Genomic DNA, 24,839 nt, shown 5'->3' on the forward strand with positions numbered 1-24,839 from the left:
GATTTATGTTACCTCATCATTTTATTTATATGATTTATAAATAATACTACTCTTTACCAACGAGAACATGGTTGTATGGAAGGCTAGTCATGTTATAAAATAAATAAGCATTATGTTCTTCAGTTCAAGGTTTCATGTTTTATTAATTATTTCATACACTTTCTGTAATAAATAATTCTGTGTGTTATTTTTTAAATACTTTAGGCAGTGCTTCATGGAGCCTGTCTTTCTATATACATTTTTACTTATCTGCAGCATTTGACGTTTACCTCACATGTTAACTTATTAGCTGTTAGTTTTATAAATTATTTTATCAATTTTATTTCTTCTGTCCTATATAACAACACTGAAGGTTAAATAGACTGTGCATATAAAATAACTCTGAAAATAGCTGTAATCGCTAAAATAAAATTTGCAACCACCATTTTGCAATGAAGCAAAGCACTTTTTTTTTTCTCGTCAATTGGCAAGCGAAAGCGCTTCACTACAATGCTTTTAAAACACGCTTGGTTTGACTTTCAAAGTACATTCTAAAATCGATTCAATCCAAATTTTTATATCTGCCGCCACAAATTTGTACTCTGTACTGTAACCGGATCAACCGAATAATGATGACACAGTACTTGCTCCGAACCGAACTGCTCCATCCCCAGCCCTAATTCAAATGTAGTTGTACTGTGGTGTAAACCATAACGGACCACAGATATCCAGTTGCAGATTCACACAATTTATATGTTTTTATTCCAAATTTTGATACTTTTAGCAGCAAGTAGCTTTAGAACACTCGTAATGTCTCTGAATGCTTCATTGCGAGTTTAGCACCACAAACCTAGTAGGAGGTGGTATGAAAGTTGACAAGCAGTATTTCTTAAGAAAAGTAGACAACTGAGACAGTCATTCTGAGGATAGTTTGAGATATCTTCCACTGTAAATTACATTTCTCAAAAGCCATCAGATATCCTACACCCTTATTTTAAACTAAATAAAAATCACTAGTTATCTATATGTACAGTAAATATCAGTATAAAAGACATGTTATTTGGTTGGTAGCCAATGCTCTGGTATCATGGCAATGAAGCTATCATGTTATTTTAACATGTGATGAAACTATTTAAATGTATAAGGCAAAACAAGCTAATTTACAAAGTTTATATAAATACTAAAGGGACAACTTCAGATTTTTTCTAAAAACTTACAAACTCGTTTATGTTATCTGGGAACTTGTACGCATGAGCCTATGAGCATACGAAATATAAATAACAAATATGACTTTGTCCATAAAATGAATCGGCAATATTGCTACTATGTCACAACTCAGAAGGGGCCATGATATTTTGTTGCCGTAATAACTGGTAACTTTCTGTGAACAGCTGTCGGTTCAATCACAAAGAAATTTTAATCAAAGCATAATCCTGCCATTGGATATGCGATGTTAGAGAGGTTACCGGTGTGATTATGTTACTGATCCACGTAGGTCACTGGATCGTCAAAGTGGACCAAATGGTTTACCATCAGGTAGGCTGCTACACAACCAGCCAGTAATTTTTGTATTTTCAAGAATTTTCATTGCATCCATCCATAAGCTTAGTTCTACATGTGCTTCTTTGTTTGACAGCTTGCATAATACGACACATGTGTGCTATCATCTCGAGAACAAATAAAACTCTGTCTTTTCAAAAGTTTCTCTCGTTCTTGCTACAACACTCATTGAGTGTATTCATACCTTACTTACAAATGGCTTTTAAGGAACCCACAGGTTCATTGCCACCCTCACATAAGCCCCCCCATCGGTCCCTATCCTGTGCAAGATTAATCCAGTCTCTATCATCATGTCCCATCTCTCTCAAATCCATTTTAATATTATCCTCCCATCTATGTCTCGGCCTCCCCAAAGGTCTTTTTCTCTCCGGTCTCCAAGCTAACACACTATATGCATTTCTGGGTTCGCCCATATGTGCTACATGCCCTGCCCACCTCAAATGTCTCGATTTAATATTCCTAATTATATCAGGTGAAGAATACAATGCGTGCAGTTCTGCGTTGTGCAACTTTCTCCATTCTTCGAGCGTATTCATACAAGTGAATGAAAAGAAATTGAATGCAAAAATCACCAATCGACATTTAAACATTTAGTTACAAGCAGTCATTAGGTATGGCTTTTGTCACTGTATCACACACATTCCTCCATTTATACTTTGAGGAAGAGTGTTGTGAACTATTACTTGTTCTGGAATGATGATTTGTGAACGGGCGGACTGACTGCCTTAAGGCATATGTGGAACGTTCACTTCTGACTGGAATGCATATGGAATTACGAAACATCTTTTTTTTTTTCTTTCCAAGCAATAAAGTATATGTCCATGTGATAATTAGATAGAATGAAGAAAAGTTTGTGTAATATGTTGCATTTAAACTTTGTGCTGCTACAGTGTAAATGTGTGGACGAGATAATTGCAGTGGTTTCTAAAATGACTACACTTCACTTGAAAAAAATAGTCAGTTTTCGAAAATTTGATGTTAAATTTCATGAAGTTCACATTAGCTTTTCCTTAATGTGATTGGCCACGAAGTATTCTTCGACACTGTCATCAACATCGCAAATATGGCAGAATTTTTTTTTTTTAATTTCCATGTGTGGTCTTGCCTTATTCCCTCTTTTCATAGGAGTTGGCTCATGTAGATCGCAGCTTACCAAAACAGTAGAAGCCATTTTCGCTTAAGCATTGTTTCCTAGTCATAATGTTAAGACTCAGTCACTGTTAAATTTAATTTTACATGTGCCCAGACAAATTTTGTAGCCATGAAGAAGATGAGATGTATGAACTAATTTGCATGGAAAGCATTTATAGGTGGAATTCTTCCAGGAAAGTACCTGTTTCAATTGAGTTGTGATGTTGTAAGCATCTTTCACGCACTTTGTTTAAATTTCCTAATTGTAATTACAACCCCTTAGCCGGGAGAATCCTAAATGATAAGTGATTACTTTATTTGCCACTAGTTTGCTTATAAATTATTATGGAATTGACTACTGTGACATTTCGAAGTCTTCTGAAAAGTTTTGTGTGGGTACCACTTAAACAGACATTTTCTCTCTACTAAATATGTCTTTAACAGCCAGTACTTGTGGTCAGTGCCTCTCATATGTTGGTTATAGTAAAGCATATATGTGCTTTTCCTCTGCCCTGCCCTCCCTTTTTTTTTCTTTCCGAATTTGTCATTTTGAAATGTATACATCATAGTGACATTTTTTGTCACTCCATTTCATTATAGTGATGGAGCATGAATGCTAAGCAAATAATTCACCCTTTTTCAATTTCTTATGTTACTTATTCAAGAACCCCCCCCCATCTGTTCAACACAATTGGTACCTTTGTCTTTCAGCATCGCGGTCAGTTCTGGGGATTTTTTTTATACTAATGGCAGGTACTTCACTTTTCCTCATTCACCAATATGAAGCCAGTTGTGTAGACCAATTATCGACAAAGCCGTTGTCCAGGATGCGATATAGGTGGTTGGTCTATGCTAGGGGTGTCAAACATGGCCCACAATATCATTCCAAAATATGAAGTTTCTATTAAGTTTGGCCCTAATGTACCTAATAAGTTTTTGCCTAATGGATTATAGGAACCAAATATAAATAAATATAAATCACAGAATAGAATACTTCTTGGCAGGTATTAGTAATTAATTAGTTTAATACAGAACAGCGCTTAGTTCAAATATTTTAATGTGATCAGCTGTGTTGCCTTCCAATCTGCCATCAGAGATAATGTGTTCGCTCCTAGAAAAACGAGACTACCGCAGCATGTAGATAGTAGTTCACTCTGAATCTAGTAGGTGGAAACAGCAGACAGATGCAGAAACAGTTTCATTTGTCTTCGTGAGCTATGACTTAAGGTCTATGGTGTTGCATGCTTAAACCTGTACCCATGCTCTCAAGACAGAAAAGTTCTGTCTCTCAGTCTGCTGTTACTTGCTTTAAAGGTAACTTCTGACGATAATTTGCTTCTCCGAGATTAGAAATGAGTTTCAGTAAAAGAGAAACGTTGACAAGGAGTGTAGAAGGAAGCATGGGAAATTTCGTATTTATTTTATAATAATAATAATAATAATAATAATAATAATAATAATACGAATACATATCTTAGTTGTAAATCTGTTGTTTTTGTAATAAAAGAATACATTAGATGCTATTATGACACTAAACATTGTTAATTTTATGGTAAATTTATTGGTCAAGCTCGTGTGGACAAAGTAGATAAATTAAAAAGTGATTTGTCAAAGCAGCAGAATTTGTTTAAACAAGCAAAGTCACCGCACCCCGCGATGAGATGAAATGATGGTGGATATTTGATGGGATGCCACAGCAGAACCAGAGCTTCTGGAAAAACCCTTGTGTTGAACTGGATCCTGGGCTTGTCCAACACAAGTTTATAAATTTGGGGGTATGCCAGGGATCGAACCCTGTTCCACAGGATTAAAGTCCAGCGCTATAGCCACTAGACCACCATGGCAGCTTCTGGGGAATTGTAAAAATTATCCTAAAAGTACTGCCTAGTGGTTCTACCAAATGTACCACAATAGCTATTGTCTTGTGTTAGGTGCAATCAGTGATGATTCAGATGTTGTGCTGTCAGGGTAAACCACAAAGGACCACAGATATCCAGTTGTAGATTCACACAATTCGTATATTTTCGAAATTTTTATGCTTCTAGCAGGAAGTGGAATTGGGACACTTTCGTAATGTCTCTGAATGCTTAATATGGGCAGCTTCGTTGCAAGTTTGGTACTCCAAACCTAGAAGGAGGCGGTATGGGGTGTGGAAGTTAATAAGTGGTATTTCTTAAGAAAAGCAGATGACTGGGCCAGTCATTCTGATGATAGTTCGAGATATCTTCCACTGGAAATGAGAATTCTCAAGAGCCCTTAGTTATCACACCTACACCCTTATTAACACTTTGGATCCAGAGGTTATAATAAGGCATTTATTTGTTTATAGCTTGGTATGAGGAATTACCACCTGCGAAGGAATTCGAAATGGTGTCCCACACTTAACTTGGACAAACTGTGGACTCTCGTCAGTGAACAGACAAGACTCAAGTACAAGGATCATCCAGATGGCAAGGCACCTGTCATTGACATTGTTAAGGCAGTGAGTACAGTTTTGCATTGTTTCAGCTTTTTTTTCTATTAATATGATAAAAAAAAAAAGAATATTGTATGCTTAGAAAAAAATTTATTTCGATATTTTCATGGAAAAATTTTGCAATTAGTCTCACTGGGCAGAAGAGAAGGTCTGCTGGTTTTAGCTCTGCCAGATTTACGAAGATTGTTTTCCTGAGGTCAAATGAAGCGAAAAATGTAAATAAAAAAAATAGAATCTTTCTTATAGTTATATCACTACAGGTTATTGAAAATTTGGAAGTAGAGACAAAATTTAATAGTAACACTACAGAAAACTCAAAAAATGGATACAGTTCCCACTCTTGTAACTGCTTGCTTTGCTTATTGTAAACTTCATTCTGGTCATCAACTCTTAGTTTTACAAGAGATTTTCAAATGTGTCTTCTTCTACCTTATGCACCGCTTTGGAGTAACAGCATCTCTCACCATGAAATGAGCAATCCCAGGTTCAAATCCTGGTTGGGACAAGTTACCTGGTCGAAATGTTTTCCAGGATTTTCCCTCAATCCATTAAGAGGAAACACAAACTTTCGCTCAGATGCTGGATAACCATAGCAGTTGATAAAGTGTTGTAAAATAACCAATAATTAAAAAATCTTTTAATGGGCTTTAATTTGATATGTGTAACATGATGAGAGTTGCAATATAAAATTTTTTCTTAAAAAGCAGTAAAATTCATGTTCTGGGAATAATAAGTTAAGTAGTAAAATATCACTGCAATCGAAAAGTATTGGGAATAAATTTGAATAAGGAACAAAAAAAAGCTTCCTTCCCAGGTAGGATTCGAACCACGAAAGTCTTAGTTACCAGTCTATCGTGCTCTGGAGTGAACAAGGCTCTGAAATCAGCTACAAGGGTCGGTCCGGGTTTTTTTGCCCACTGCTGTACCTAGTGCAAATATCCAGAGCAAATCAGGTGGTGAGGACTAATTAAAAGAATGAGAAGATCCTCAAGAGTGAAGAAATGAAACTCACTTCATTGTCTTCATTTTTCCCTAAAACTTAGCTCAAACACCATCTGCCATTCCATATAGAAATTACATAAGCATTCAGTTCAAGTCTTAACATCTCTCCATCAGGGATGACTGGATAGCTAGTTGGTAATGGAGTAAAGGTAAACAACTTACGTAAACCTTTGTTCCATACCTTGAGGGAACGAAAGCATGAAGAAGCTTTTGAGTTCTTGAAATTGCCATAATGTCACTGAATTATAGTGCCAGCTGTGATTCATTTTCTATTTTACTCTTCTTGCATAAAAAACACACACACAAAAGTGTTGCATCACCTTTCTAAGTATCGTTAGCATTCTTCTACATTGACTGTTTATGTTACGTGTACACATCAGTCCCTTGAACTGTCTCTAAGTATAAACAAACTTGCACTGCACTCTACCTTTCGAAAACAAAACAATAGCAAAGCATAAGGAGAATATCAATTGAATTCGTAACATTGGGAAGGAAGCATTACAGACTTGTTCTGATCACTGTTGGATGTTACTCACTTACTGTTGTGGCAAGAAGACAAAGCCCGACTTTTGACTGTGTCCGAATAGTCACACTATGTCAGGAAGGATTGTGTTTGAGGAAAGTTGTTAGATGTTTACATCTGAATCGAAGCAATGTGATACAGACTTGGTTTGTGCTAAGTTGTTTACCTTTACTCCATTATTAACTATCCAGCCAGACGTTCCTCATGGAGAGATGTTAGACTTTTATGAATTTAATGGTTATGTAATTTCTATATGCAATGGCAGATGGTGGTTGAACTAAGTTTTAGGGAAAAATAGAGACGAAAATGAAGTGAAAGTTACATTTTCTTCACTTGTGAGAACATGATCATTTTTTCAATTATAGTACGTTTGGCCAGTTGATAGATTCTGCCTGTGTAAAATTTTAAACCATAGTCACGTGACGCGGTAATAATAGAAGAATCACATGATGCTTCAAAGCTATGACAACCAGAAGAACTTCTGCAAACGGATTAGGCTATAAGATTTCTTTTACAGAAATTAAAAGTTATTGCAAAGGTGCAGCAGAGTCCATAAACTTGCCAAATATAGTATAGACCTCAACACCTGATTTTCTCTGGATACTTCTACTGATGTAATTTGCAAAGTAAATCCTTACACACCAACATGTCAGTCTTAGGTTCAACCTGAAGATGAAAAGAATATTGCTGAGGTCATGAAGCACTTCCCACATTAAACAGAAGACAATAGATTTAAGTTAGCGGACACCACCTCCAGCATGAGACAAATACTATGTTAATGTTAAGTTAACATATACTAAAACTAACATTTATATTAACCAATATATTGTTTAAAACTGCTAGTAATAAGTCAGCTAGATTTGTCAGAGGCTAGCTCAGATATGCTGCTTCTCTTTACATGTGAAACTTATACTCCTTGTATCACCTGATCCCATTATGATTCCAAAATGAAACTTTGCGGAGTGTAAGAAGATAGTATGAAGTAATTGTTATTCCTGAATGGTGGACTTTGAGCATCTTAGTGACTTTTGAGGAGTTGTTCGTTTAAAAATTTTTAACATTTAAAGTATTTTGTTTCTTGTATGAAATTTTTCAATATTTGCATTGAATTGATGGTTAAAAATGGAAGTCATTTCTAGAAACAGCATGAAAAAGCACTTCAAAAAAACACACTTTTTTTAGAAATCATTGAAAAATAATTCCAAAATGGAGAGTGATGTTGTCACTTCCAGTTTATTACAAACGTGAAGGTTTCACATTATAAATTTGAATCAGTCTTAGGACATTGCTTCCGAAATGAGTGTGTTTTGGGCACCTGATATCTCCCAACACATCTTTCATTGGCACATCAACATATAATATCTGCTAAGGTGCAGTTTTCCTATAAAGCATTTAGTTTCTTCTACCAAGCAGTTTTCAAGCCTGTTTCTCTTTGCCAAATACCAGTTTGTATATTTCACTAATAAACTAGTAATATTGTCAAAAAAGCAATTCATAGTATTCTATCCCTTTGTATTTTATGATGCAATTGATAGTCTTCTAATAGCTAGAATTGGAAGATTGTCCCCTACTCATTGTGCTGTCTTTGCTAAGGGTGAAGTTTTTTTTTTCTTTTGCCTCTTTTAAGAGTTTGCATCTGAAGTTGGAATTGTCAAAGCAGTAGTTGTTGAGGTTGTGGTTATGATTGTGTCTTTGTTGAAATCTCAGGTGTTAAAACCATGGATGTTAGGAATGATGCAGAAAAGATTTGAATCAGGATTTATTTAATGATGAGTGGTAACAAGGGAACATTCAGGCCATTTTCAGGTATTACATTATCATTTTCAATAATGATATAACACAGCTGCAAAGTCACTGATCTCCTATACAAATTATGCGAGATAAGTTTCGATTTTTTTTATTATTATACTTGGAATGAGCTCGGATGGTGGGTCGTGTACAATTGAAGCAAGAGCGAGCAATTAGATAGTCTGTTCAAAATGAATAACATCGTAATATGAATATTTTGTTGCCCTTCTTCCATTTGGAAAGATATGATGGATTTCCATACTTCATTAAATGTGTCTTTCTTGCATTTCTGCCAAAACTATGTAAGAATTCAGTGAAAGGTCATGTTCTGTCCATGAATATCCTGTAGTAGAAGAAATTATATTCTGTCCAGATTCCAGTGTACACGTATAATTGAAGAGCCTACTGCAAAAAGGGGGAATGTCGAATTTTGTAGGAAATGCAACTTTAACTTTGACATTCCCACTCTTTATGTGGTATACCAATTCAACACAATGTAGATCTGGAACTATCATCTTTCTTGCAGTGCAGTTCTTTGATCTATAGTACTGAACCTTCATCTCATTTTTTTCACAAATTTGCGACATTCCCCCTTTTTTGTTGTGGACTCTTCATTCATAATGATTGTATATAAATGACATTCTTTTGGGAAGATTCATTTCTAGATGGAGTTGTTTTTGAATGGATGTCACATGATTCAGTATGATCCATCTGTTCATAAATCTACAAGATAATCTGTTTTCACTGAATGTTTTGACGATGCCACCAAACAGTAGTCACTCAACAAGGAACACTAAAACACCATTTACTTTAGAACATGTTTATCAGATTACCAGGAAACAGTTGGCATTCATACAGTCCTCTCTGTAGATTGAAAACTCAAAGTTTCATATCCATTGTTCAAGAATTAAAACAGAAAATCAATATCCCGAATTTAAAAGAAAACTTACAAATTAAACCAAACCCTTTAACTCTATTAAATACAGAATATAATCTAAATTTAACAGACGAAATACTGAAATCAGAAGTAAACACTGAAATACTGAAACAATTGTCTTTAGAGACAATTAATATTAGGTACCCTCCACAAAACTGGCTTCATTTATACACCGACGGATCCTTGATCTCCAGAGAACAAGGTGCAGGTGTTACGTGCTGTCTCTTCTCACTTTATAGATCTCTTGGATATGGAACAACAAGTTTTGATGGTGAAATCATTGCAATAAGGGAAAGTCTCAGGAATCTTCTATGCCACATCAATAAATTTAGGAATGCAGTTATATTGTCAGACTCCAAAGCAGCTATTCTATCAATAGTCTCTAAACACACACCTTCATCTCAAACAGCAGAAATAACTAAAATGTTCTCTCAATTAATATCACTCAATAAAAGAATTATATTCCAATGGATACCATCCCATTGTGGAATCCTAGGAAATGAGAATGTGGATGCTTTAGCAAAGAAGGGCAGCACTGCTACTTACAGACCTGTTACTAAATCTACGTATTACTCTGTGAAAAGATTTATTAAATCTACATACTTAGACTTCAACAAACAAAATTTAATAACACAATCCCAAGGGAAAAAATGGAACTCTCTGCATCAAAATCCACAGTTAATTCCCGATTTACCACGAAAATCGTCTGTAGCTGCATTTAGATTGGCAACAGGCCATGACTGTTTGGCCAAACACCTGCATAGAACTGGAATATATCAGTCCCCTAACTGTCCATTGTGCAACTCAAACCAAGAAATGGATTCGGAACATCTCAAAATATGTGCTTCAGTGGCTGGTCATAATAATATCTTTGAAAAATATTGGAGTGCAAGAGGTCAAATGACTTCATTGTCAAATGCCTGGCATTAGAAAACAACAACTTTAGAACATGTGTATAGGGTTGCCAACTTTTTTTTAACAAAATAAGGAATCTACAAAAATTCCACATAGGAAATTGGCAAATTATTCTGTTCAGTTGCTAAAAACAACTTTATTCTACACTTTGGCAGCTAGACTTGTGTATTTTGAGACAGATTTTGTCTCGCTTAATAGTTGAAGTTGACTGCAGTTTTCAGCTCTGATTTGATTAGATGTGTCGTGTTCCTGTTTCGAACATCTGAACAATTATTCAAGAGATAAAACATCCTCTTTGTATGAGCATTACTACTTGGTATGCTTAGAACAAAACTAGACAGTTTTTACAAATTTGTAACATTAATATTGTTTGATTTTAAGCAGGTGAGCACTAAAACCCATTTCTAGCTAGCATTACCTTCTACAAAGACTGCACATTTTAGTGCATCTCTTGAACAACAAAATTCATCATATAAATGATCATTAGTCACGGAAAAATCAAATGTTTATATCAAAGATTTTTATATTATGCAAAAATAAGGGAGAAAAATGCACAAAAAGAAGAAAAATACGGGAGATCTCAGGAAATAGGGGAGGTTTGGCAACCCTAGTTGTGTAGCAAATTCGGTTTAAAGTTAACAGACGAGAACCATATTTACATACCTGCCACTGCATACAACATTCTGCAAGGATGCCAGCCTAACCCAGGTTTTAAATACATATTATTTACAGTATAGACAAGTTGAATGAACATTTATGTCCTGCTATTAAACATTGTTCAAGGATACTTGGGATTTCTCTATTAAGCAAAGTAGGCTAAATTATAAATTAACAAGCAAGTCACATGGTGTCGAGTCTTGTGACTTAGACACAGAAAGACTTTACATTGTCATTTTTTTACAATGTCTCCCATGACAACAGAAATAATTTGAACTTGGAACTTTGAGAGTTTTGGCTATGAAATTACGTGTACTATAGGTTCATTTCTAATTAATACTTAATATCATGAAAGTCTTTTAATTTGTAAACACAGCATACACTTTCTGTAAAATTAAAAACCGAATAACATTAATAGTGAGAGTTATATACTAATCACGTGATTATATTTTGTATGTGAAAGTGTTCAAAGTATGTTTGTACATTTATTTATTTTCTCTTTTTTAGGGATATTACAAGGTTTTAGGGAAGGGAAGCCTACCCAAGCAACCTGTGATTGTGAAGGCCAAGTTCTTTTCCAAGAGGGCAGAGAACAAGATTAAAAAAGTTGGAGGTTGCTGTGTGTTACAGGCATAACCTGTGAAAGGATTTGTATTTCGTAAATTGAAAACTGTTGCCCTAAAAATAAATTGTGTGGCTCTTTATATGATATGAGAATATTTTATATTCCTTCCTCTACCTCTCGTTAGTGTTTTTCACATCATACAGTATGTATCTAACAATAATCATCACAATCTTGAGTGTCTAAATCCAAGATAAACAAAAAGTAAATATTGACATTGCTTCATTTGAGGTGTGAAGTTATTAAATTCCATAATTAAAACAGTGCAGTTCAAACAATTCTTTATAAGTAACGTTCTGGGAGTGGCTCCCTTGGACAGTTCCTTTCTACACTACTGATTCGACACAAGGAACAGTGTGCACTGTGGGCTGGCCCAGCAGATTGTTACATACACAGTACTTGAAACTTGGAAGTCCATGGCAGGCAGCTCCATACTCTCCATCATTCCTCAGTACCACAACTGCCCCCACAAAGTCAGGGTAGTACATAACAATTCGTTGGATTGCTGCCTCACCAGCAGATGCAGGAGTAGCGCCATTTCTCATTTCCTCCACAGCAAGAAAACTGCAACAAACGTCTTAATTAGTGTATACATTCTATTTTACTGGGTCAGTGCCTCATGTTCACGTTCTGCTATAGTAATGAGATGTCACATTAACAGATGTTCAAAACTGTAATAACAGAGTGGTTAGTAGCATGCACAGCTCCTTACTGTAAGAGTGGATGTATAATTGTGGAGTGAAATAGATAACAAGGGGCACTGATTCACGCCAGTCACTTTGATTTAGAGTTTGCTGAGTTGACGTATTAATCAGTTCTGCGTTAAAATCATCAGTGTGCATAAGTTATGTTGTTGATTGTTGGCTATGGCATGTCCTGAGTATAGTCTAGAATAAAGGAATAAAAGATTGTGTCCATTTGTGAATGTCTTGGTTAAAAAAAAAGTTCAATTTGAGGTACGTCCAAACCATTCACAGCGTAGAGAAGCATGGTTGATATAAGCACAGTCCTCCACAGGTATCGGACATGAAACAGAACCTTTTACCATTTTGCAGTTTTTTCATTTGAGCAAAGAGACATGATGGTACGTCTGCAGCTCCCCTTTCTGCAATTTTCTCGTTCCATAAAAAATTTTTTGCTGTTCTGTTGGCTACATCATGCATGGTCAAATTATATACAGGTAATCTACGTTTATAAAACACTCATTCCATTTTAACATTTGGACTGTAGCGCACAGGTTCGAAATCAAATTGAAAAAAGTAAAGATCGTTTACTGATGCTCTAAATTTTGTAATCTTTTTTTACTTGAGCTACTTCCCTTCTTTCAATGTGGGACTGATGACCTTCCTCCGTCTCTATCTTCTTACGTTCAGACATGTGATCATATTTATAACATCGCATTGATCCTTTCTGGAATTATGAATATATATATTAAAATTATTTTTGAAAATATGACGATAATATGAAAGGTTTTCTGCTTGGACATCAGCATTCCTGAATTCCCCCCCCCCCCCCACACATTTAGGCCCGTCATTGCTCCGGACGCATTGCAGCCTTAGGCTTATTGTGCTACCTATGTTTTTATAATTTAATACCGATTCATCAGCCCTGATACCTTAATTAAGGTATACAGTCGAGATATAGAACTCGGTTCAAAATCTGAATTTTTCTTTATACAATTCATACATTTTTTTGTAAATTTAAATCACAAGACAGATATTCTCTAGCAGTGTCGTTTCTTGTTGAACAGTACTCTTGAAAATGAAGCAGTGTGGTTCACTATATATTCACGAGTATCTTCAGATTTCTTTACTCCATGTTCATGCTTTCCTCTTCGACCAGTATCCACTAAGTTATCACTTTTTTCAAAATATGTTCTATTATTGTGTTGGATATGTCAAAGATGGAGAGAAAAAAAACCCTGCATATCCATATGTTTTTTTTGTTTTTCACCAGACAAAAAATGGTGTTTTGCCTTCTAGGTTCATCCTTTTTGGATTTGGATTTCCTTCACTTTTGTAAGGCCCATAAAAAATTGCCGCTTCAAATCGTTATTCTCAATATTCCAATATTGTTTATGAATGTCATGTTTGTCTTCAGCACTAAATGAGAGGTTGCATTTAAGGGGACATTTTGTACAATCTTTGTCTAGAACTTTTTTTTACCAGCAATTTCTTTCCACTATTTAAGGACTTGTGGGCTTTCCCTGTTATCCAGCGTTGGACATGGACTATTCTAACAGCTATGCTCTTATTAGCTTCATTCCTTGTGAAATTTTAGATGCCGCTAAAGCCATCTTCACCATTAACCTGCCCCTAGTATTCGAATTGAGTATTTCTTAGCTCTAATAAAAGAGTATCAAATTATCAGAGCAATTCTGTTGGTTATTGTATTACATTCTTGGTTGTATGTTCTGAGGCAGTGTCAACAATAAAATCTTAGAAATGTTAAATAATTTAGAGACAAAGAACACTATCTCGACTTAGTGCTCTTCTAGTCTATATTTTGTTACTGTCAAAGAAAACTAAGTCTAGATAGTGTTGTTTGACACTCAGCATCTATCTAATTTAACACAACACTATCTCCAAAAAAAATAAAACTATTATTTGTAGCGACATATTACTTTCACACTATATAAAGGCTACTTTATACAACATGATACTATAAATAACTCAAAAAGTCGTTTTTTGGAGTTAGTGTCCTTTGACACTAAGCCGTCGTATAGATAGGTTTTATTTTGTTCATTATCACTCAGGGAGGCCATTGTGCTTGTAATTTGATCTGTCAGCAGAATAAATTGTATTTGCACAATTAATCTTGAGGACACAAACTAATTTCTACCACTTGAAATTTTGTGAAAGTAGCCCAAACTGCCTGCCTCATTTTTTCCAGATCACCTTTAAAAGACATATCACAATCTATTAAACACTGTAGACCCAGACTGTTGTGACCTTGCACTTGACACTTGTTATTTGGGTTGGCAACCCTTCCTATGAAAAAAATTGAATGTTGTGCGGTAGCTGAGAGGATAAAAAGAAGTGCGGTAGCCTTCTGAACCAATCTGAATGTAGCATTTTCTATCAGCTGCTCATGCTGCCACTTGTAGCGCTGCTGTGTTGTCGGTTTGCTTATGTTACATAGTGTTACTATCACACGCGTAATTTATATGTTAGTGTTGTAAAGTTATAAATAATTTGTAGCACTGCTGTGAAATGTCGCAAAAAGAAGACATTGTTAAAAAATCGTAACTCGCAAAATTAGAATATTTGCGTAAATAGACGTCAGAATTGGTACAAATGACTCGTTAATTTTAGGAGCAAGAGAAGGAATTTGTTTGTATATATGGGCATCCCTCCATTTCTGCAGATAATTAATACAGCGGACATCAAAAGCTTTAGGCCACTCTGAGAGGATAGCAATAAAAAACGGAGTTACATAATATCATTTGAATTATCGGAATAGAATAGCAAACTCTGCATAAGTTAATTCAGCTGTTGTGACAACGTTGCATCTTTCGCTACCAACATTATGCTAAGTTGTTAGGTGGAACTTCGAATGTGTTAGACCATTTGAAGTGATCACACAAACGCGAACTTGATGAAAACAATTACGCAAAACATTTGATACGATTTCTTTTTAAATTGTTTAAGTGCTATTGTTCCCAAAGGCCCACAGTATAGGAAAAAGTCTTGAAATTTCTCTAAAACGTAACTTTCGAGGCAATAAAAAACATATGAAATATTTAAAAGACGACTTGAGTTATATTTTACTGTTTGGTAAAAGAAAATTCAACCTGAGAGCTAGAAAATCACTATAATCCATTAGCATATGTAGTAATAGGGGAAATGCACTACATATCGAAAAATCAAAACTTCCTGACTTAGTTGGGAGATGTCTGTGGTATCATTTGCCATAATCGCTAAAAAAAAAAAAAAAAAAAAAAAACTAATACCATCGATTTCAGTCTGAATTTTAGATCGGCAGATACTCAACAAGCCATCTACCAGTTCATTCTGAATTGTTTTAGAATTAGGCTACCTTTAAACAGTGGCATGTTCCAAATGATTTTTGAGAGGCTCGTTTAGATTACTAACGAACTGTAGCAACACCAGGGTTCTTCGAATCATTTTTTCATCATGTTCCCTAAGGGGAAGTTCATATTGGCCACAAAATTTGATACAAGCAATATTTTTTAAAATAATTTCACTATTTTTTCTCACTTCTTGATTATGTTTGAGAATGTTTGTTCTGTTCGCTTCACATAATTGCACAGCAATATTAGTTTTGCCTAACATAGCCAATGAAACAACATTTTTCAGGTGAGACTGCGAAGATTCGTGCTTTTTAATTTTTAGGGGCAAATTTCCTAAATCTGTCACACCACTCCTAGTCTATGCAGTATCACCACCGAAGAGGAGGCAAGGAAAACAAAATACTGAATTTTTTTGTTCATATCCACGTAACCACAAATGCTTAGCGTAAATTTCGTTGTTATTCTTCCTTACATAAATGCACTATTTCGGCTGGATGAACCTTGAGTAAGATTTAAGTCAGGTAACGGACGACCATTTAATTTCACTTCATTGCATCTATTTTCTCCGCAAAGGAAAGTTGAGAAAAATAAAATTAATATTCTGCAATTCACACACACTCATGCTTGCACATTTGCACTGGTTAAGTTACTATACTAAGACTTCACACCAAAGCAACACTCAGATATACTGATGGTCAACAATTTTCTAAAACTGGAAAAGAAGTCTCTTTCATATTTTACGTGCTATATCAAAAGGATTCTACTCGTGCAATCATTTTGAATTAAGGCAAATATTAGGTTCTATTGGAGGCTGGATATATACGTAATAATAAGGCAAAAGTGAATATTAATTTCGTTATATTAACTCGATAAGATTCTACAAGAATAAGTGTATGAAGAGAAAATAAAAATGTTGTCATTAAGTTTCAAGGGAATAGAGAATCCATTTGACGCAGCATTACAATAGCGGTGTGGGAGGGGAGGAAAGATCTTCCCTTGTCGCCTGGCTCTGCAAGCCACTGCAGCGAAATATGGGTTTTAAACAGCGGCAGTTTCCCTCTGCTTCCCTTCACCTCTCTACCCCCTGACCTTTAAGACACACTCTCTATGAGCTGACCACCCTGCAGATCCCAGGACGACTTTGAATGCAGTGTCAATTCCAATACAGTCGACGGGCAAAAAGATTATGCATAAGATAATAGTACATATTCCCGGCCAGATGAAATATAAAGCAATTTACCAACAAAAGCTGTAACAATTCTTCTACAAGTTAAAATAAATATTTTTATTTTCCTGTCAAAGCAGGGAGTGCTGCAGCTCCATAGCTCTTATGGACAAGCCCCCTGCCTGTATTAATATAAACACACAATTCAGTTCTGTTTCGTTGTGATTCCAATTCAACTCTCTATTCAGGTAAGTGTAAAATAAGAAATAACTTATAGACCTACTTCGTGTGAAACATGCATGTAAATATATTGACGATTTAATTAAATTCTTTCGTGTTTAGATTTTTATTAAAATGTCCAAGAGAGAAAATAGCATGGTAGCGACTTCTCCATGAAAGAAAGTAAACTATACATTTTAAAGTGGTGTTCTGTTTTCGGAATTCATACTAATCATTTCATGTGATCAAAGTACATTTTTCAGTTAGGTCTCGTGAATCGTAAACTGTTTAATTAAAGAAATGAATTTCATGTTGCCAGACAAAATAAATTTTAATATTAGATCATAGGCCTACTAATCTTAATTACCAACATAATATGCGAGAATTCCAGACGGAAAATATACTGTACTATTTCATCATGTAGAAAACACGTCGCAACATAAATATGAGATGTGGTAAATAAATAGGACATGTAGTTATTGTTAATCACTGTATTATTATTATTATTATTATCATCATCATCATCATTATATCAGTACGTAGCATTGTGATTTTTCCCTCTTTGGTGATAACTGGTATTAGTTGGCAACACTGAAGAGATGACCAAATTAGACTTTTAGGAGCTACACTTACGTGATTTTCACTACAGCAGAGTCCAAACTTGTAACAGACACTGGGGAGTTACTCATTAATGCTGCTCTTGGGATCCAAACCGTTTGGTAGTTACAGTATTTAAGCCTGAAGCATATATTTAAACAAGAAGCCTTTTCCGCTAGCTGATGCCATGATAAAATTAGATCTTAGGAAAAATTTAGAATACCATATAATTCAATTTTTTTAATCTTACAATTGTATCATATTAATTAGAACCAAGTAGGGGGTAATTTAGTGAAGGGGATGTTAAGTCTATTAGAAAGAAGTAGTTGTGTGGAGTGATATTATGAAGGTTCCTCCTGTCTACTATCATTCTGTTAGCCTCAGTTCAGAATAGTAGATGACATTTAGTCATTAATCTATACTGATAATAAATCTGTAACCGAAATTTTTCTGGTAATTTTCGCTCTTCCAAAAATAATTGGTCCTGACATATATAATTAACCACCCTGATACCGAAAATCGCTTTTTTGAAATTCTTGTTTATATGTCTGTTTGTATGTCTGTCTGTCTGGATGTTAGTTACCTTTTCACGCAATAATGGTTCAACCGATTTATACGAAAATTGGAATATAAATTAAGTTCGTTGTAACTTAGATCTTAGGCTATATGGCATTCAAAATACTTTATTTAAAAGAGGGGTTATAAGAGGGCTTGAATTAAATAAATAAAAATATCTCCCTTATTATTAATTTTCATGAAAAATATTACATAACAGAAGTTTCTTTAAAAATGATTTCCGATAAGTTTTATTCTATGCAAAATTTTGATATTTAATGACATAAATGAGTTTTAAAATGAAAATAACAATTCCACGTAATGGCCTGTAATGAAATAGAAACAAGTGACTTCGTCTATAAGGGGCCTTGGACGACAACAAACGGAAGCTATTAAACATAGCCTACAGAGAATGTTTCTGTGTTTGTATGAAATACTCTTGGAAGCTAATTAATAGATTTGTATAATTATTATTTCACCATTGGAAAGTGTAGTTTATCTAGATGGACATAATGCTATAATGTTATTACAGTAACTTCTGAGTGAATCGAGGACAGGTAAGATTAAAATAGCTTCTTATGCACAGAAAACTTGATAGGCTATTCTGTATATTCGTTTCCTATATTTCTTAAAATAATGTTTATATGTACATTCATTTTCATCTCAGAGAATTAACGAACGAGAGTGTATTGATTTAGTATGCAATAATAGTACCTACATTGCTTAGAATTCCATTATTTTATAATCCAATTTTTAACTATGCTCAATTGAATCGTGTTCAAATACATAAAATGAATATACTATGCAATAAATGCAATGCAAAAAAAAATGGGTAATGAGCCAAGCAGATTATGTTGTGCTGTTGTAAAAGTTGTTCCTTCTGAGATTCAAGAAAAAACTTAGGACTACTTATCGGAGTACATCCATTATCAACACGCTTTTTAAACAATATATAATATAATATAATCTATACTAATAATAAATCTGTAACCGAAATTATTCTGGTAATTTTCGCTTTTCCAAAAATAATTGGTGTTAACATGTGTAATAAATTATCCATCCTGAGACCGAAAATCGCTTATTTGAAATTTTTGTCTGTCTGTCTGGATGTTTGTTACCTTTTCACGCGATAATGGCTAAACGGATTTCGATGAAAATTGGAATATATATTAAGTTTGTTGTAACTTAGATTTTAGTCTATATGGCATTCAAAATACTTTATTTAAAAGGGTATTACAAGGGGCCGTGAATTAAATAACTCGAAATATCTCGCTTATTATTGATTTTTTTTTTTTTAATATTACATAACAAAAGGTTCTTTAAAAATTATTTCCGATAAGTTTTATTCTAAGCAAAATTTTTATAGAACTGATATTTAAGGATATACAAGGCTTTTAAAATAACAATACAATACATTTTCACTGCCACCTCAGATTATAGTGTCGTTGTTTCTGCAATAACTCCTATGTGCAAAATATAAAATTTTTCAGTAGAAAGAAAAAATACATTTATTCACTCTATGGCAGTGGTACATAGGAGATCGTGAATTCTTACATTTTCGAAAGAAAGAAATATAATTACATATAGGAGATTTTATTATTTGCTGTATCACTATTTAAGTTATTTAATAGAGCAAAAATCAGAAAATCGATAAATATATCACATAGAAGTTATTGCACGAAAAACGACGATGGTTATAGGCCTAATGAAATTAAAACAAGTGACTCCGTCTATTTAAGGCAGCCTTGATGTTTATCAATATTAATTTACAGAGAATCTTTATGTATTTGTATGAAGTAATCTCAGAAGCTAATTAATTGATTTGGGTAATTCCTTCACTATTTGAAATTTGTAGTTTCTCTAGATGGATGTAATGCTACATGTGAGGACTGAGGTAAGAGTAAAATAGATCTTTATGCACAGAAAACTTGATATTCTGTCCAAATATTGTGTAATTTGATTATTGCAACTTTATTTGGTCCTCATAAAATGCTCTAATTTTATACATTTAAGTTTCTTTTCGTTCACATAACATAATAGTTAAGAGTTTTGTGTAAAGATGAGTATTTTTACTGGACCAAAAATACAGCCTATAATAAATAAGCATTTTACCATAGAGCTCACTGAAGCTGAGTTGTTTTAATAGGTGTCACGAAATGGCGTTCCTGTGCTCACAATTTACCCATATTCGTTTCCTGTGTTTCTTAAAATAATATTTATGTAGGGTACCTCATTTTTTTATTTGCATAAAGAATGCTATATGACCGAGCGAGATGGCTCAGATGGTAGCGTTTGAGACACGGATTCGGGAGGTCCTGGGTTCAAACCCCGTGGCCAACCAATCTGACTGGGGTTTTTCATGATTTTCCTCAGTCATAAAGGCAAATGCCGGATTGGAAAGATACATGCCATGATTCATCACTGCTGCAATTACCAATACCAAAAACATTAATCAAAGTCTATAATAAAGTACATGAACACAAGCCATCTACAACACACAATAGAAACAGGAACTCAACAGGAGTAAGAACAGCCTGCTGATATACCCACAGATTCTAAACACGTGACATGACCACAGATGTTAAGGTGTGAATAAAATAAACTTAACAAACAAAAAAAAAAAGATGCACAGTAAGGTTAACATAAAAATTATCTTCGTACACAATCCACTCTATTAATTTGGAGTGATTTATTAAAGGATGCATTCAAGAGTTAATATAAACATGATAAATGATATCTTACTCACATACATTGTTTCGTTTAGTCTAATCTCTTTCTTAACATTAACTTAAAAAAACTGACATTTACACAACTTCAGAACAACCTCCTCTTTTCAAAACATCTCTGTTTTCGTGTTGTGTGTTGCACTTTATAGTCTTAGTTTTTCACCATTATATAAATCTATAACTTCTATGCTTAATATTTGTTTTTAAAATAGAAAGTGTCATCTACTAGTCAAAAAGTAAACATAATACTGATCAATTGAAGAGAGGGATGTTATACTTGGCACCAAGGTAGGGAATACAAGGCTGATAACTGATCCTCTTTACATGATCAATTGGTCCCGCTATAATCAAATATGAATCATCTGTCAATAAGAGAGCAATCAACATCCAGTAAGAACTGAGTCTACAAAGAAATTCCTTATGTATGCATTACAATAAAATCGATCATTTTTTGCATCCAAAACATGAACCACTTTTAGTTGCAGATAAGGGAAATCTTATCTCCTCTGTATGAATAATACACACCTGGGTAAGAATCTCATCATGATGTCGCCATCTCCTGTAGCTGCTGCAGCACCAATAGCATAATCTGCATATGCTCCTGCCCCTGGAATAGGAGAGTCACCAACTCTCCTAAGAAATGCCAATATTAGCAAATTACAACTACTTTACTAGCAAAAATGCGTCAATAAGAGCACAAGAACACGTGAACATCTTATTTCTGTTGATGCACGCCTATTTGATTCTTTAATGTCGCCTTGGCATACAGGGAATGTACTTCCCGCAACTTTCAGAGAATGTTTATAGGCCTATAAATTTGGCAATGTAGATACTTTCGATCATATGATGAGACTAAGAGGAAGGCGAAAAATAGGAAAGACTGGAGGATGCTGGGTTTTTGTCCTTAGGCAGAACATTAATAATGAATGACGTACTTTCACATGTAAGTTGTACTCTTTTCAAGGTAGTTATATGCATGCACAGGACAAGTAAGTGTTTGCAGTTGACTGTTTGTCACTCCTACAAAGCATTAAGTCATTGAATTTATCCTGCAGATATCAGGTCCATTCATGCCTGTGCTTCATGCTTCATATGCTCTTTCTCTGTGTAGAAAAGTTATTATTATTATTATTATTATTATTATTATTATTATTATTATTATTATTATTATTATTATTATTATTATTTTTTGCTATGATGGCATTTGATATGCCTGTTTAAAGAAGTTCCAGGTCTATTACAGACCCTTGTCTTTTGTAGTCATATTACAACATTCCCATCTTTCTTTATTCTTCGTCAATGGTGAAAATAGGTGAACTGACTGTAGTGAGTGCAAGTTAATCACTAAACTAATTCTTGCATGAGATGATTGACATAAGAGCGTAGCTTTTCCAGGTAAGTTTCTTGTAGTTTTTGGTCTAACCTCTAAATAAACTGATGTTAAGATCGTTATACAGTTGTGTAATATCAATGTGGTAATCTGCTCTTGTGACTGTTCTGCAGTGTGTTGGATACAGTTCAGTCTCTGAAGATCATACCTCAAATGCTTATAACATGAGCGATCTAATGACAGAAATGTGCAATTGTAATTTGGTTCTCGTTGGTATTAAGCTCTTGAATACAGAATACAGTCGAAACTTCGTATAACGAAAACCGATATTATGATAAATCCTGTTGCAACAATAAATTTTATTGATCCCGGCATATTTTCTATATTTTCAATATGTTTTATCCATCAAGACAATGATAGTCAAATTTTGGAGAAACCCTGATGGAACAATAAGAACATTATAGTACACCTCACTTGACAATATGTCGGGAGGAAGAACAATTGTTTGTATGCATCTGAAGCCTGACTAGTGTAATATGTTACTAGTCAGGGATGTATGCAATGAAGGGGGAAAGGAACTGGTCACCCTACCCCATTATCTCCTGGCCTAGTTGCCTCATAAGCGGTGCCTTCTTGGTATCACTTGTGAGGTTCAGACCTGTCTTCGGATAGTTGACTAAACAACAGTGTGTATATATATATATATATATACTTTTTTTAATTTACTTGGTTTTCATATTCAAAATTTCACTTTTCACTTAGTATCACCTCTTAATCCTTCAGTATTCGCGTACTTTTTCATAATGTATTCAGTCACATGGGGAACAGCTGTCAACCAAGTTGTGTTCTTGCATTGAAAAATGATTTTGAACATTCTTTTCAATGTAAATGGTTACATAAATGTTTTACTATGGAGTTTACACAGTTCATTTATAAATTAAGATAAAAATAGTTTTGAAACAGAATTAATTTATTTATAATTAACAGATAATTAATTTTATGTGCCTCTTAGGTTCTGACTGATATGTATATATATTATCAGGCAGAATATCTCACTTGATATGTGTCGGAGAAAGAACAATTTATTGTTTGTATGCATCTGAGGTCTGATTAGTTGAATATGTACCTAATTGGCGATGTATGCATTGGAGGGGGAAAGGAACTAGCCATACTAAAGTAACAATGTGAACCAACTACATATAAAACACACCCTTGCTCCTAATTTTGTTATTCCTTCACTCCCTTGCCAAAACAATTCGGTTGTGTGCTGTTTATGTCTAGCCTATACAGATGAGTATTCAACATTAAATCTATTAGATCACCTTTCATAGTTTTCAGAAACAAAATTAAACTCTATATAAAAAATCTCAGTAGTAAAACAAATAATTATTACTAATCACACAACACATTCTGGCTGTCTTGATAGTACAATGAAGGACGCAGTAGAATAGAAAGAGATGTCACATCTCATATCAATCAGAAGCAATCTACAGCAATGTCTTCCTTTCTACAGTGATGAAAACACAAAATTTCTTGTAATTGCGTTACATCTCCATGTAAACCATGAGGGTGAACTGTCGCGAGCATCTTCGACATATGCTGTCCCATTTAAATCTGTATTTTTGTTACAAGGAGGTGACATCCAGTTTCGACCACAATGTAAACCTCGACTACAAGCAGCAATGCATCTTCAGCATGTCCATACCCTAATAGTGAAACTTGTATCTTGTGTTAAGGAAACTGGAATAACGAATAAACTTGTTAAGTGTTGTCAACGTAAAGTGCTTGGCTGGAACAAAGTAATGTGACTGTAAATAAGTGTAAACTTGAAACCTGTTTTTTTCAAACTTTTTGTACACTGGTACATCATCAGTGTCAATTTTATTGTTTCTTAATAATTATTTGCTACCTACATCAATGCAATTAAAAATATTTGTAAAACACGTCTTCACTTCTTCATACCATATGGATTATTATAAAATAATATTAAGTGTTTTTGTTCTTTAAAATGGATTAAAATTCGTTTAACCAGCTGGTTAATCGATTAAAGACATCTCGTTAATTGATCAAAATTTAGTTAATTGACAGCTTTAGTAATAATATATTTCAAATAAAAATGCAGACACTGAACTTCTTTGTAATTTTTTGTAAAAGTTAATTACAGCTGCTAATACTATCAAAATAGAAATAATTTCTATTTCAAATCAACCATTCAATAAATCTAAATAATCTTATATAATTACCAGGCAGCGCATTTGTGTTCCCAAACATACAGCGGATCAAGCAGTTCCTTCTGGTACATCTATTACGTCACGTGGATGCATAAGCAGGGTAGAATTGTAAAGCAGGTATCCATAGCATAGAGAGTAATTAATCATAGTACAATACAGGCACTACATCGTCAATGTTGTACCTATATCATTCCACTGTTGCGTGTGTGACATTTTGACAGTAGATTCATTTACAAAAGACACTGTAGATAAAATGTTTTAAGAGCTAACATTTTTATTTTCATGTATTATATTAGCCATCAATTACTTAAATCAGTATTGAAGTTTTCAGTTTGTTAAGAAGTATACACTTAACAAAAACAAAATGTCAGTCTTTGTTGCGTGTGTGATGAA

General features: G+C 34.2%; 2 protein-coding genes across 7 annotated transcripts in view; one reads left to right on the forward strand and one right to left on the reverse strand.

Annotated features, from left to right (window-relative positions):
• RpL27A (ribosomal protein L27A) overlaps positions 1-11,675 on the forward strand; it is a 36,203-nt gene extending 24,528 nt beyond the window's left edge. Inside the window, exons 4-5 of the mRNA XM_069820825.1 lie at positions 5,000-5,152; positions 11,476-11,675. Of these exons, the coding sequence (XP_069676926.1) occupies positions 5,000-5,152; positions 11,476-11,604 (282 nt within the window). The 3' untranslated portion in view covers positions 11,605-11,675. The remainder of the gene's footprint in view (positions 1-4,999; positions 5,153-11,475) is intronic.
• Positions 9,264-24,839, reverse strand: part of LOC138696193 (N(4)-(Beta-N-acetylglucosaminyl)-L-asparaginase-like) — a 34,562-nt gene continuing 18,986 nt past the window's right edge. For 4 of the 6 annotated variants that reach the window (XM_069820823.1, XM_069820818.1, XM_069820822.1 and 1 more), the window contains 2 exons: positions 21,411-21,518; positions 9,264-12,154 (listed from right to left, as the gene is read on the reverse strand). In XM_069820823.1, the coding sequence (XP_069676924.1) occupies positions 11,917-12,154; positions 21,411-21,518 (346 nt within the window). In that variant the 3' untranslated portion in view covers positions 9,264-11,916. The remainder of the gene's footprint in view (positions 12,155-21,410; positions 21,519-24,839) is intronic. The other 2 variants (XM_069820821.1, XM_069820820.1) reach the window with 1 other exon arrangement.

The sequence above is a fragment of the Periplaneta americana genome, chromosome 3 (assembly GCF_040183065.1).
Source record: "Periplaneta americana isolate PAMFEO1 chromosome 3, P.americana_PAMFEO1_priV1, whole genome shotgun sequence".
Taxonomy (NCBI): Eukaryota; Metazoa; Arthropoda; class Insecta; order Blattodea; family Blattidae; genus Periplaneta; species Periplaneta americana.